Source organism: Neltuma alba, unplaced genomic scaffold (assembly GCF_004799145.2).
Source record: "Neltuma alba isolate B1F8T4 unplaced genomic scaffold, ASM479914v2 tig00010237_pilon, whole genome shotgun sequence".
NCBI lineage: Eukaryota > Viridiplantae > Streptophyta > Magnoliopsida > Fabales > Fabaceae > Neltuma > Neltuma alba.
Genome location: NW_021635167.1, coordinates 124,929 through 140,228, shown reverse-complemented (window position 1 = coordinate 140,228; position 15,300 = coordinate 124,929). Strand labels below are relative to the sequence as shown.

General features: G+C 32.4%; 1 protein-coding gene across 8 annotated transcripts; it reads left to right on the top strand.

Annotated features, from left to right (window-relative positions):
• On the top strand, window positions 1–14,090 carry LOC114755206 (uncharacterized). Of its 8 annotated transcripts, XR_003741286.1 has the most exons (14): window positions 1–228; window positions 333–429; window positions 545–672; window positions 762–846; window positions 932–1,067; window positions 1,159–1,322; window positions 1,419–1,539; window positions 1,621–1,666; window positions 12,181–12,321; window positions 12,953–13,132; window positions 13,229–13,314; window positions 13,626–13,692; window positions 13,779–13,910; window positions 14,039–14,090. XR_003741286.1 is itself a non-coding variant. In XM_028944075.1 (10 exons), the coding sequence occupies exons 1-10, from the start codon at window positions 108–110 to the stop codon at window positions 2,121–2,123; spliced, it is 1,161 nt and encodes a 386-aa protein (XP_028799908.1). In that variant the 5' UTR covers window positions 1–107; the 3' UTR covers window positions 2,124–2,643. The 8 variants fall into 8 exon arrangements, 2 of the variants coding, with proteins under 2 accessions (XP_028799908.1, XP_028799909.1); XR_003741285.1 differs by having other exon boundaries at window positions 13,229–13,692; XR_003741287.1 differs by lacking the exons at window positions 13,779–13,910; window positions 14,039–14,090 and having other exon boundaries at window positions 13,003–13,132; window positions 13,229–13,768.
• Window positions 14,091–15,300: the final 1,210 nt, after the last annotated feature.

The following is a 15,300-nucleotide window of genomic DNA, read 5'->3' as shown; positions in this document are numbered from 1 at the left end:
TGTATGAAGACAAGCTCTTGGAGGGGAAGGTTTACTTCATTGCTAATTTTTCTGTTGTTAGAAACACTAAGGGGTACAGGCCCACTAATCATTCATTCAAGATTACTATGGGTTATCGGACCTATGTCAAGGAAAGAGAAGCTGATATCCCTGAATATTCATACAATTTCTTACCTATTTCTGAGATTATTGAGCTCACCCGACAGAATAACATTGATTATCTGATTGGTGGGTATTCTAGATTGGATATGGTGTGTACTTTTAAAATTTTCTTAATAATATTTGTATGTAGAAAATAATTTTAAGCATCTAATTATTGTATTTATTGACAGATGTTATTGGATTTGTCACCACCGTTGGATCTCTTGAAGAGTGCCATTTCAATTCTGAGACAAACAATAGGATACGCTTGACTTTATCTGATAACCTGTATGAAACTTAAAAAATATTTGAGTTAACTTCACTTTTTCTTTGGGTAATGATAATTATGCATTGATCTTGCATTTTTTATGTCAGTATATTAACTTCATTGTCGCATGTTTAGGGAAAATTCTGTTTCTTGTGTTTTGTATGATGAGTGTGCAACAAATGTGTGCATGACTGATTTTACTAAGATGGACGCCCCAGTGGTCATTCTCATTCAGCTTGCAAGGATTGGTTTTGATGAGAAAGGTGATCATTGTAGACATTTTTGATAGTTTGTTTGTGTAGTTTGCAAGATGCTAAAGATTAAGATGGTAAATTGTCATTTTAATATGCAGGGAAGGTAGAGATTTGTAGTGCTTTCCATGCAACTAAGATATCATTTAATATGAATTATCCAGAGGTTAGGCAATTTATTGAAAGGTATGAGTATTTTTTAATTTATGTTTATGTGTAATTTTCTTATGTTTTCCTAATGTCATGTTCTGATGAATTTCGGTAATGACAGTGCAAAGACATTTCCCTCTCCAACAATCAGTACGATATCTGCAAGTGTTGCATCTCAAACTTCCAATCCTTTTGAAAGCACTCTTCTTAGTAGTCACCCTTTAATTCCCATTGCTGATATACCAAAACAGAGTGTGGTATATAAATACTTGATTCGTTAATTTTTTTGTTTGCTTATTTTTCATATAACTAAGGAATACATTTTTGTGATTTATTGCATTGGTGTAGGATGATTTTTTCCTGATTAAGTGTAAGGTTATCAAGCTAGAGACTACTCATGATTGGAAATATGAGGCATGTACAAGGTGCGGCTGTAAGCCAAAGGAAGAGGCTGGGAAGAAGACATGTTTGAGCTCAGTGTGTAGGAAGAGGCCATTGTATTTCGAGTGGAAGTAATGATATTGCAATTATTATTGACTATTGATGTTATATAATTTTGTGTGACATCGATTGGCATGAATTTATGTAATTTTTTGTTTCATGCTTAGGATGAGGGTGCATTATACAGTGGAAGATGAGTCAGGAAGAGTTGTTGTTGCGTTCTTTGACAAGCTGGTTAGAGAATTTGTTGGTAAAACTCTTGCACAATTGGAAGAGGAGCTTATCAAGGTTGAATCATAATATTCAATGACTAATGCTTTATGTGAATGAGTTAACGGGTTAAATATTTAGGTTACTCCATTTATGCAGAAGGAGCGTCACTATGATTTTCCTGAAGACCTGGACATTCTTGTTGGTAAGACACTACTATTGAAGCTGAAACTCAAGAAGTATAATGCTGAATTCCCAAATTCAAGCATTTCTGTATCTTCTTACACTCATATTGCGGATCTTATGGATGAATTTAACAAAGTAAGATTATATATATTAAACTATTTTGTTTTGTGTTTTTATATGTTATTATCAATTTATGTTGTAATTCAAAATTTTTATGATGTCATTATTATTATTATTTTTTTGCCAAGGTTGGAGAGACAAGTGAATATGTTGCGGATAAGGTATATAAATGGTTATAATAATCTTTTAGATTCTTATCATAGAGTAGAGATTTTTAAATGTGATTTTAATGTTTCATGTAGGATTCTCAGTATGTAATAGTTGATGAAGAGTTGACTGAGGGCAGTGTTGTCCCCGAGTCAGTACCATGTGTTACTAATGCCAGTATTGATTTTGAGTCTGTGACATGTTTCTGAGCCCAATATTATCCCCGACTCTGTGCAACATATTACTGAGGGAAGAAAGGAGGAGCATGCTGATCTAGATGAGGTCCCTTTATCTCAAATCAATCCAACAGCAACATATAAAGGAAAGAGAAAGATTGGTGCAAAAAAGAGTTCTGTTGTCAAATCCAAGGATGTGATTAAGTCCGACGTATCACCTGTGAAGAATGCTTGGAAACCTTTGAAGGCTATCAAACAGGAGAAGAACTGAGGACTTGAAGTTATTCCTGTTGCTTTTGTTTTCAAGAATAGGTGGAATCACCTTTGTTATGTATTACTTTCCTTGTCTGTATTTTGCTGTCATGGTCGTGTCTGCAGCAATTATGCTAAGTTGTTGTTTGCATCAGTTATTTTGGCCTTCAGTGGCATTGTTTGTAGAAGTTACTTGACTTATCTGTCATTGTAATGGGGGATGAATTCATGTCATATTATGCATGTACTATGTCAAATTATGAAATGCAGTAATATTATGGTATTTAGCTACTTACGAAAACTTAGTGTGTGTTTTATCTAGATAAATTTCATGAAAAAATTTGCCAATCCAATTTAATATAGTTTGATAAGTAGTGCTTTAAATTTTCATAGTTATCCAAATTATGAGTCAAGTCAGTCAGGTTTATGCAATAGAGATGTTATAGCTATTTATGTTAGATTAATGGTGGTCTTTCTGGTAATATCGATCAAAATTTTGATCATAGGATGTCAATTTTTATCCAATTATATTCATAGCTTAGTCACTGGCAGAATGTTATATATATTAGTGAGATTTGTAATGTCGAAATGAGCTTTTTTCTATAGTATCTTGGTTTACTTTATAATTAATGGGAGCTGTTGATAAAATAAGGATACCTGTAGTGACACTGAAGTAATGTTAATGACCATTTACATACTCTAATTTTGTAATTTTTTTCAAATATAACTATTCTAATTGAAATTCAAGTATCTAAATAATTCTAGATGCTGGTGAATTTATGTGTTTTTTATAAGGAAGACATCGATTACATCAGCAATCATTCATGCACATACAGTGATGGGAATAATCATTCTTTATAGTCATATCTATTTTTTTTACTGTCATATATGGTAAGTATGCTTATTTGTTAGATTACTATCATCTTTCGTATCATGTGAAGGAAAACATTACATAAGAAGAGAAAACTATGAAGGGATTGGTAATGGTGAATGACTGAGTAGGGTGCTACTGTCCATATGATATATTTTGTGTAATATATATATATTATTTTTCAGATATATAGAAGGGCTGAACAAAACTGACATATGCAGCACTTGTCATGTCTAAGGATAGGGTCTATGATGACTTGTGATATACACATGTGGTGGTAAGAAGATTATAATATCTTATACTTATTGCAGGACGCAATGCAGAGAGAAGTTACGCATATGTAAGCTTCATGGTTTGAACTTTTCAATAAGTATATATTGAAGAATCATTGGTTTTAAAGTAAATTGGTCACAACAAATTAGATCTTAGTTTTCGCTTTGTGTTTAGTCATGGTTAGGAGAAGAGTCATCAAGGACCAGGATGATACTGTTGATTCTGACAGTAATTTTGCTGATTATGTCCTATCTTCATCTATGAGTTTGATACCCAATTCTTCATGTGCAGTTTCTAATCCAGAGATAAGTAAGTGTCTAACTTAGAACTGATTTGTTGTTGTAGTTTTTTTTTTGTGATGGCTATTTTGACATTACCTCTAGGTGGTTCAGCAATCATGAGAACAAATTCATCGGGCAATGTTTTAGCTTTGAACAAGTTAATTAATCAATCTCCTTATACTCCCGGTATGATTTATTTTTTTTCAAGTTTTTAATGTACATTTGGTTTTTTTTTTCAATTTAAGTACTGAGTTTATATGAAATATGAAAATAGTCTGATTTGGTGATGAGGGTGCTAATTACGACTTCAATGCTGTGAATATAGAATCTATGGAAGGGAAGGAGAACTTGTATGATGAGAATAGGATACTTTTGAGAAATACTGATGCTAGATCAACTGTTACGAACAATGGATTATTTGGATGCAAACGAAGAGGAAGAGCTATTGCTTTACAAGAGATGACTAATATGGCTTCTAACCTTGAATTCAGCTTTCAAGAGTTATCTAAATCTGGTAATATGACAAGTTTTATTTATAACAGAACCATACAGAGGGGTATCATTTATTGTATGAGTTTTGTAAATCTGGGATATTTGTGTATAGGTGATATACAATCGAACGGCACAAGTGGTAAGAAGGCTCGGAAGAGGTTATCATGTGTCAAGAATGATAAGTTCCCAAGTCAGTTAACAATGTCTGATTGTGACAGCACAATGCTTTGTACAAATAGTCGGCCTCAAACATTAACACCTTCCTGTTCAGCTACATTAAATCTGGGGAGCTCTGTTCCAGGTTTTATTTCATATTGTATTATTAACTCCTTCCTATTCAGCTATATTAAATCTGGGTAGCTTTGTTCCAGCTTTTATTTTATACTGCATAACATCTTACATGTGTGGTGTTCTGGAATATTATTTTGATTACAGGTAATTGGTTTGTTGAGGTTCTTTTATCTTGTCTGTTGTTTCTTCAATTAATTTCAAATTTATCTTTGTATTAATCTTGTCTATAATTAGTCTTTTGTGATGTTCCCATAATCGATGTTCATATATTCAGTTTAATTGTGTATACCGGTCCATGTTAACTATTATTACTGACTTAATTTTATTCTGATATACCATTGATTATGTTTCATGGTTCATTTGCTTAATACACAACTTTTTTAAGTTAAAGGTGCTGCTAGAAGTAGCAAGAGGAGTTCATTTTTTTCTTCGGAAGAATTAATGCATCAATTCTCTGAAATGGGACGCTCTCATAATACATTTAGACCAGAGAGTGTTAATGGTTCTCAGCATTATGATTTAGTGTCAGGTATGTCTTTCCTTGGCTATGTTGGTAACCAAAATTAGTCATAGGGATATTCAAATTTATTTTTTTGCTTGTCTTTATTGTCGTATACAATTATCTCATAGTAAATGGTTTTTATTGATAGTTGGGTTTGGAATGATGTCTATGTTTTCAAATTATTGCCATGCTGCGTGTAAACATCTTAGTTATGCTTTATGTTAATATTTGCTTTAAAATTTGTCAAGTTATTCAACAGGGTCATCGAGGTGTTAAAGATACATCCTTATGTAGTTTAAATTGGGTATGTTGAGGCGTGGCCCAATACGTTTGATAGGATGGTGGACTTCAGTATTTTAGGTTACTAAATTTTGGTTAGCCCAAACACCGAATAAAAACTATAGGTTAATTTAGTAAGTCCAGGATTTCTTTATTAGCCTAGTATTCAGTATGTTCAATTTAGATACATTCAAAAAAAAAAATTGGGCTGATAAGGAAGATGCATGATTTGAATGTTTATTTCTTATTTCGATGATTTATTATAAGTTTAGTATAAATGGTAATATCTAACCAAAAAAATATAAAAGGTAACAAGTATGAAATTGTTTCGTTATAAATTTTTTTAGCTTTAAATTGAAGAGAACAGTTACCTGAGTCAACTACTCAAAATTAATGTGACATTTTTATTATGTTTTAATTACCCTAAAAAAATAAAGATAGAAACAAAAAAAAACTTCTTATTTACAAAAAGGAAAAAATAAATTGTTTGCAAAGGTGGACTTGATCTAGGATAAAAACCTAGGACCTACGTACCTTTTAGAGGGATCAAAACCCACGTAGTTCAGAGATAAAAATGCTTGTCACTTGTTTGTCATTTTTTAGAAAATATTTATTCAATTAATAAAGGTGTTCTTTTGTGGATTGATATTTTTTAATACATGAAAATAATTTTTGTATTTTTATTTAGAAAATATTGTTTTGAAAGAAATTTTGGATTACTCTTCCTGCGGAGATTTTCATAACCTCACACAGAGAATAATCATTCGAGCTTGCAGAGGTTCTAAAAACCTCACACAGCTTTGAAAAATATTTTAAGATTATGTATATACATATTTTTTAAAAATTTTTTTTATTATTCATTTATAAACATGTGCCCAAAATTTTTTTCTTTCTTTTTATTTCAAAAGGAAAACTTGCACAACCATATTGGTATCCCTACGGAGACTACTATAGTCTCATACTGTTTATCAATAAATTTAGATACCTACAAAGATTCTGAAAACCTCACATGGTACATATTTTTTAAAAAAAAGCGCCTTTAAAAATAGAGAGAAAGAATACTGAAAAACAATTTATTGAAATTCAAGTTAAACACAGTAGCTAAAAATGAAAGTCTATACCTAATGCTCTATTTATTAATTGGCTTATCTTCTTTTTTATGAAAAAAATTTTGAGAGTCTTTCTTCAACCTTTACTCTCTAATTTATAGACTCTACTTAGGGTTTTTTAATTTTTCTTTAAATTTTATTTTTTAATTTTTTTAAATTATGACTCATAATATAACTTCTTATTTAAACACTAAATCGTCATCAAATTGGGATTTTTTTTTATTCTCATTCTTTCTAAATTTTTACAATTATGAACCCAAAAGGCATTTCTAAATTGAGGAGTCAATTATCTTTAATAAGGAACTTTGATTTTCATTTTTAAATTTTCTTATTTTATTTTTTTAAAGACTCTACCTTGTATTTTCTAATTTGGAGGTCAATTAGCTTTTAATTCTTATTTTTTATTTTATTATCATTTATTGTAAGAGGGATATTCTTATTTACTTTTTCCTTTTTAATTTGCCACATAGTGGATTTCTCAAACTTAGCTTTCAAGAAAAAAACAAGGAGGATATTATTCTTTTATTTCTTCTTAATTTTTTATTTTCATTTAATATTTTTGTGGGCCACGGACAAAATTGGGTGTTCCGAATGGGCTATTTAACGGGGCAGTCATTGAAATGAGCTAATTAGCCGAAGTATTTGGATTTTTTTCCCAATATTGGTCAAAGGATGGAAAAATATGTTACGTTATTTGATATGTTTTCAAAAAGAGCAGTGATAATTGTGATTAATTTTCCATATCGCGAGGAACACTGTAAGTAGTACTTTAGTCCCAAAGTATTTAGTGTCTATATATATATTAGTATTAAATTGTAAACTTGTCGATGTTATAAAAAATGTGTAGTATCTCATCTTTTATTATGCATTACTAATGTAGTATCTCAACTAAGATAAAACAATATTGCTTAGAAATAAATTGTGATATAATTGATATATATTCTTATTATGTGTGATTTATATATTGAATATTTATGTAGTGATCTATTTTATGTTGTAATAGGACCAATAGATTTGCGGTACAATGATGTACATTTTGCATATAATGGGAACCATAGCATTGATAGTGAAAGTGATGGTAATTTGTCAGATCAGTCTGAAGGTAATGATATGTATTTTTTATTTTGCATGATTATTTGTATTATTACCATTATTTGAATTGTCTCCTATATGCAGTTGATGAATCAGGTGGTATGCATTTCATATCTAACATGGTGCATATTTCTAGTGAGGATAATTCTTCCAACCCCCATTCATTAGTCGGTATGATTAGTGTCTGTTTCTTGTGTTAGTTTGTTTGAAAAGTCTTGTCAATACATGTATTATTAATTTATACCTTGCCCTATACAGATTACATAGATGAGGGTGATCCAACTTATAGATGTCAATCATGTGGTGCTATGATGTGGTTCAATGAGAAAGTTGGGAATTGCAAATCAATAATGACTCCTAGATTTTCAATGTGTTGTTTGAATGGAAAAGTTCAGCTTCCATTGATAACTCCACCTCCTGAATTGTTCATCAAGTTATTCTTTGACAAAACATCAGCTGAATCAAAGAATTTCCATTTGAATGTGAGGTCTTACAATAACATGTTTTCTTTTACTTCAATGGGAGGCAAGATTGATCATTCAATGAATCGTGGAGGCAGTCCATACACCTTTGTTCTTTCTGGTTTGAACTATCATAAGATTGGCAGTTTGTTACCTCCAGAAGGTGCAAAGCCTGTGTATTCTCAGCTATATATATATGATACTGAGAATGAAGTTTCAAATAGAATATCTGCCGTCAGGTATGCATTGTTATTTTACTAACTGTCATAATATTTATGTCCTTATTATTAACCTATATGTTTACTTATATTTTTATTATCTTGGTACAGCAAGCATATAAAGGAGAGCACTATTGATCCTCACATTGTTGACAAAATAAAAGATGTTCTTGATGAGGTTAATCCACTTGTCAAACAATATCGGTTGGCGTCTTCAATGATAAATGTGCCACAACATTCTGAGTTGAAGTTATGCTTAATCAGTACTAGAAATCAAGATGGGCGTAATTATAACTTGCCATCTGCATCTGAGGTTGCAGCTTTAATAGTTGGTGACATTGATAGGAATTTCAGTAGAAGAGATGTAATTGTTCATGAATTGTCAGGTTCACCTCAACGTATAGATGAGCTGCATCCATCATATCTCCCGCTTCAATATCCGATTTTGTTTCCAAGAGGTGAGGATGGTTATAGAGATGATGTTGAACATCGTGCAGAGACTCTTAGTAGAACCAGAAAGAAGAAAATGCTTAGCATGAGGGAGTATTTTGCATATAGACTGATGTCAAGGGAAAATGAAATGTCAGTATTGCTACATGCAGGAAAACTATTCCAACAATTTATTGTTGATGGATACACAATGATTGAATCACAACGATTATTATGGGTGAGGACACACCAGAAGGAACTAAGGGCTGATTTATATCAAGGGTTAACAGATGCGTTATTAAGTGGGGAAAGGAATGCTTCATCAGTTGGGAAACGTGTCATAGTGCCTTCATCATTTACTGGGGGCGCACGATATATGCTTGGAAATTATAAAGATGCCATGGCTCTTTGTAGATATTTTGGATACCCAAGCATTTTCATTACATTTACATGTAATCCAGCATGGCCTGAAATAACAAGGTATTGTGAGGGTAATTCTTTATTATCATCCAATAGGCCAGATATTTTGTCACGAGTATTTCATATGAAGTTGAAAGCCTTGATGTCAACAATTAAGAAGAAGAAGATATTTGGCAGAGTTTGTGCAGGTATATGAATTCTACATCTTGCTTTACTTTTTGTAGTGATAATGACATTAAAATGACTAATTATTTTATCAAAATTTTATTCCTTTCTTGTGTAGATGTATACACCGTAGAATTTCAAAAAAGGGGGTTACCTCATGCACACATTCTGTTGTTTCTTGATAAAAATGATAGACCTAAAGATGCAAATGATGTTGACAAAGTTATATCTGCAGAGATACCGGATGAGGAACAAGATCCTGTTTTGTTTGAACTAGTGGAAAAGTTTATGGTACATGGACCATGTGGTCATTTGAATAGGAAATCACCTTGCATGAAAGATAATAAGTGCAGCAAGTATTTTCCTAAAAGATTTGTTGACAACACAAGCATTGATGATGACGGTTATCCAACGTACAGGAGAAGAAATGATGGGAGAACTGTAGAAATAAGAGGTATTCGTTTGGATAATCGCTTTGTTGTTCCGTATAACCCATCTTTGTTGCGGCAATTCCAAGCTCATATCAACGTTGAGAAGTGTAATCAATCTTCTGCTATTAAGTACTTATTTAAGTACATTAGCAAGGGTAATGATCGTGTGGTGGCCTCTATTTATGATACTTCACAACATCACAATGGTGAACTATCGTTTGATGAGATTCAACAATATTACAACTTCCGATATATTTCTGCATGTGAAGCTGCTTGGAGGATTTTTGCCTTTGAAATTCATCATAGGTATCCCGCTGTTGAAAGGTTGAGTTTCCACTTGCCTAATCAACAATATGTTATATATTCTACTGGTGATGATGTATCTGAACTTGTAGATAAACCAAGGGTGTGTGAATCAATGTTCCTTGCATGGATGGAAATAAATGTACATGATGTGTTTGCTAAAACATTGACTTACTCTGAATTTCCTCATCATTATGTGTATATTAGAACTAAACGAGCTTGGAAGCGAAGGGAAAAGGGGTTTGCAATTGGAAGGATTACTCATACTCCACCTTCTTCTGGAGAACTCTACTACCTTCGTATTCTAATTACTAAGGTTAGAGGTCCAACTTCATATGAGGATATTAGAACTGTGAATGGTGTTCTTTATCCCAGTTTCCGAGCTGCATGTTATGCCCTTGGATTGCTAGATGATGATAATGAATACATAAATGGCATCAAGGAGGCATCATTATGGGCTTCAGGTTCAATGTTAAGGAAGATGTTTGTTAGCCTGCTTCTTTGTTCATCATTAAGTCGGCCTGATTATGTATGGAAAGAGACATGCAAATTATTGTATGAGGATTTGTTATACATTCCGTGTAATGATCCGATGTCTACATGTGAGTTTCCAATATATCTTTTATGCTTTAGTTGTATCCTAAAGTTTTATTGTGTTGTTGCATTAAACTTTATGAATAACGAAGTATGTAGTTGATTCATGTTGTTCTTATGTCTACAGGTATATCTATTTCAGATACCATGAAAGAACAAGAAGCGTTGAAAGAGATTGAATTATTGCTTCAACAGAATGGCAAGAGTCTTATTGACTTCCTATCGCTTCCTTGTCCTCCGAAATGCGTAAACCTGGATGTAAGAAATCATTTGATCTTACAAGAATTGAATTATGATCGTGATGTGTTATTAGATGAGTCAAGCAGGCTTATGAATCTGTTGAATATGGAGCAAAGAAATGTTTTTGAAGTAGTGATGTCTTCAATTAATTCTAAAACTGGAGCATTTTTCTTTGTATATGGGTACGGAGGGACAGGAAAGACATTTCTGTGGAATGCATTAACATCAACAATTCGTGCTAGAGGTGATATTGTCTTAACAGTTGCATCTAGTGGCATAGCTGCTACTCTATTACCATCCGGAAGAACAGCTCACTCAAGGTTTGCAATCCCTATACAAGTCAATGAAGATTCTGTTTGTAATATCAAACAGAATTCACCTTTGGCTAATCTTATTATAGCTACAAAGTTGATTATATGAGATGAAGCTCCGATGGTTCAGCGTTTTTGTATTGAAGCTTTTGATCGAACATTAAAGGATATTATGCATTCAAATCATCCTTTTGGTGGAAAATGTGTATTAATGGGTGGTGACTTCCGTCAAATTCTCCCTGTTATTCCACGAGGTACAAGAGCTGATATTGTTAATGCATGTATTAACTCTTCATATTTGTGGGAGTATTGCACAATTTTCCATTTGACAAAGAATATGCGTTTGTCTTCATCGTCATCTAATGATAGTTGTGATCGGATACAAAACTTTTCACAATGGCTTTTGGACATTGGTGAGGGTAAGGTAGGTATGTCGCATGATGGTGTAGCAGAGATAGAGATACCATCTGAATTGTTGGTTGATAGTTGTGAAGAACCAATTTGTGCCATTGTCTCATCAACTTATCCAGATTTGTTCAGTAACTTGAGCAGTACCTCTTACTTCAATGATAGAGCCATATTAGCACCTACAATTGATGCTGTCAATCAAATCAATGAATATATGTGTAAAATGATGCCTGGTGATTCTGTTGACTACTTTAGTTGTGACTCAATTTGCAAAACATCTCAAGATGAAGATGGTGTTGAAGATCTGTATACTCCTGATTTTTTGAACACTATAAATTGTTCTGGATTACCAATGCATAAACTAACTTTGAAGGTCGGAATGCCAGTCATGCTATTAAGGAATATTGATCAAGCATCTGGGTTATGTAATGGGACTAGGCTACGCATTACTCATCTTGGTAAATCTGTTGTTGAGGCAGTGACATTGAATGGATCTAGGCCAAATGAGAAGGTTTTAATACATCGAATGGATATGAATCCTTCTGATAGTTGTTTGCCATTTATCATGAAACGAAGACAGTTTCCCATTGCTGTTTCATTTGCCATGACAATTAATAAAAGTCAAGGTCAGTCACTTCATTTTGTTGGCTTGTATTTGCCTAGACCAGTGTTTACACATGGGCAACTATATGTGGCTCTTTCTAGAGTGAAATCAATTGAAGGATTGAAGATTCTATTGCACGATGGTGAAAGTGGAAGGAGTAGGACTACTTCCAATGTCGTTTACAGAGAAGTGTTTCAAAATCTTGGCATGCGTAAGTGATAGCTTTTTTTAATGATCAGAAAATTTGTGATATTGAAATTATATAATTAAAACATGTGCTATATTTTTTTAACAGACATTTGATTATAATATGTACTAATGTTTTTTTTGCTGATTTGTTAGTTGTCATTTTTCTTGTATTAAGTTTTATATTTGTTCTCAACTACTGTTTTAAGTTCTGTTTTACTGTCTAAATGATCAGGTTTAGATTTTAAGAATTTTTTATGTCATAACTCAATAATTTAATGTAAACATATATGTTTGATTTGGCATTGGGCTTCAAGGTACCTCATATAAGCCCTATATTTCATTAATGATCATATCAAGAGGTTAATTTTCCAATGAGCAAACTGATTTCAGGATAACAATCATGTCCCTGCAGTTACTTTTCCCTAGGAACGTTTACTTGCAATATTTAAGTTTCTTAATTGCTGTTTTGAGGGAACATTGAGTTGTAATTAACATTTGCTTAATCTTATTGTATTTTTAAGAAAGGCTTCTATAGATGAGTTGTTTCATTTTAAAAGTGTGTTTCTCTATATAGTTTTTTTTTTCATTTAGTTGTTCTGATGATTCACTAATAAGTTGCTTCATTTTCTGTCACTGTTTTTTCTCAGTGGACTGTAGTGATGGAGTTATATTGTAATCTTTCCTCTCTTAATCTCAGCAAGTGCAATGCAAGTGTGATTGTGAAAGTAGACCAGAAGTATATCAGGAAGAAGGTGTGGTATACTTTGGAAAATCGTCATCCTGTTTTTGAAGTGGAATCTATGGACATATTCTTTTTTGATGCTTAGGTATGCCTTTTGGAATCTTTTATTAATATTGCATTTTTTTGTCTATTATAGAGATTATATGTGGACCAATAATGTTCCTTTTTTTTTCAAGAACAGTCATGTAATCTTGCAATTAATGACCAATGATCACATTGATCGATTTGCATCGAAGTTCGTTGAAGGTGGTGTGCACCAAATTTCTGGTATGTTCATGTTGGTGGTCTTAGTCTGCATGACAGATAGTATATATGTTTTGTCGCTTCAACCGAGGTTATAGAGAGAATAGATGAGTTTCCCTGTTATTCATTTAACTTGAAAAATGTTTTTGACATTTGCTATGGAATATTTGAAGAATTTTTTTTATGGTAAGATTTTGTGATGATTTTTTATTTCTAACCGTTGAAGCCCTGAAGGAAAATCTGATTTCTGAAAAAGTTTTGGGTGATAAAGATATTTATGGACTTTTGAAATATTGGAGTTTTGTTAGTCCTATAAAGCTTATTGGAGTATACAGGGAGGAATTGGAGATCGTAAGACATGAGATGGTCACGTTAGAAGGATGGTACTATGGTTTTGATCTTGTAAGCTTAATGTGTTATCCCATTTGAATTTACATACTGATACTTTCATCATTTTGGGGTTATGGAAATTAAATTTTGTCAATCAGCCGAAGGAGTTGACTATTAAGCTTCATGATGAGTGTGCTGCGATTACTCTTGCCAAGATAGAAGCCAGGGGGTGAAAGCTGAAGATTTTCTGATTATATAATATGCTATTGGCATGCTTCATAAGAACGATGGTACAACAATTTTCCCTTCATTTGTTAATAAGTCACAAGTTCATGCTCGTAATTTCTATTAATAGCAAGATTCAACGTTTATTAGACAGAGTGAGATATTTTATCCTACTTATAGTTGTTATATGCAGGTGGACCCGTGCTTAGCTCATTTTCAGGTGCCATAAGAGTGTTATTTGATGATGATCTTAAGTAGCTGTTGTACTTGTGCACCACGATTGCTGTCGGGAATATTTACCTCCATAATATTTTTCTTATTTTCTTTTTTTGTGTTGTATGTATCCCTCCTCTTTTTAAATCATCGGGTAATTTTTATGAAGTTCATGGCCATGTAATTAACAGCATATGCTTTGAAAGAGTTGCTCTAATCTCATCTTGACATGATGTCCCCACATTAAGTGATGGATAGTAGCAGTCATTGATCGATATTCTTGTGGCCCGTGCAACGCACGGGGGATTTTGCTAGTTGAAACTCTAACAAAAAATCATTCTAACAAAACTACTTGAAAAGAAATTGAAAGACATTTCAAACAAACATTAAATTAGTGCGGAAAAATTTCTTATAATTTTTCTTGTTTGTGAATCACGTGAAAACAAATATCGAAAAACATTATCATATTTTAATTTGATAGGAAGAGATATCAATGATTATAGCAAAACTTTGATTGCCAACTAATTTTTGCCAACCACTAGTTCCACGTCAAAAAAGGATTGGCCTTTATAGCTGCGGATCTATGGTCTTCTTGCAGAAATAACATTGATCTCCAGTTGATAAAAATATATTTTTTACTTAAATGGTGTTATTTTTTGTTTGAAATAATACTTATTCACCACTTTTGAGGGTGAAAATATAAGTGACTGTGGCCATATATGTGTGTGTCAGTGTATATATCAAATTTAGGTTGTAAATAGGATCAAAGATGTGACTTCTCATTTAGAAGAGCTCTCATGCCACTAGATTATAAGGTTATTAACTGAAAGTAATAATTCTATAACCTTGTTTTCAAAAATTGAAAGCAATGGGTCACTGTTACATTGCATTTCGTAACTCTCATCTTTCTATATATCTTATTCAATATTAAACATTTCGAACGATGCATAGACTTCAACATTTCAAAACGTCGATAATGAGAAGACTAACCACAAAGTTGCGTTCATCTAAAGTGTTAATAAAAATTGTTCTATCATACTTTCTAAGATACAACGTTCAATTCAAAAGCTTATATATTACAAATTTTGCGATAAAACTAATGTGAAAAACTATGACGATAAATTGACTTCAAGGGGGTTTAATGCTGCTGGAATTTACTTTAGGTTATTGAATTTAATTGGTACTGCTTTGCTGTCTATAGTCAAATTTCCTTTCCCAATTTGATTGTTTAATTGGGTTAGC

Bases quoted from the DNA above. Each gene is read 5' to 3' on its own strand.
- LOC114755206 (XM_028944075.1), top strand. From the start codon at position 108: ATGGGTTATCGGACCTATGTCAAGGAAAGAGAAGCTGATATCCCTGAA. The intron at 229-332 runs GTGGGTATTCTA...ATTTATTGACAG, and splicing joins TAACATTGATTATCTGATTG to ATGTTATTGGATTTGTCACC. The intron at 1,783-1,895 runs GTAAGATTATAT...TTTTTTGCCAAG, and splicing joins TTATGGATGAATTTAACAAA to GTTGGAGAGACAAGTGAATA.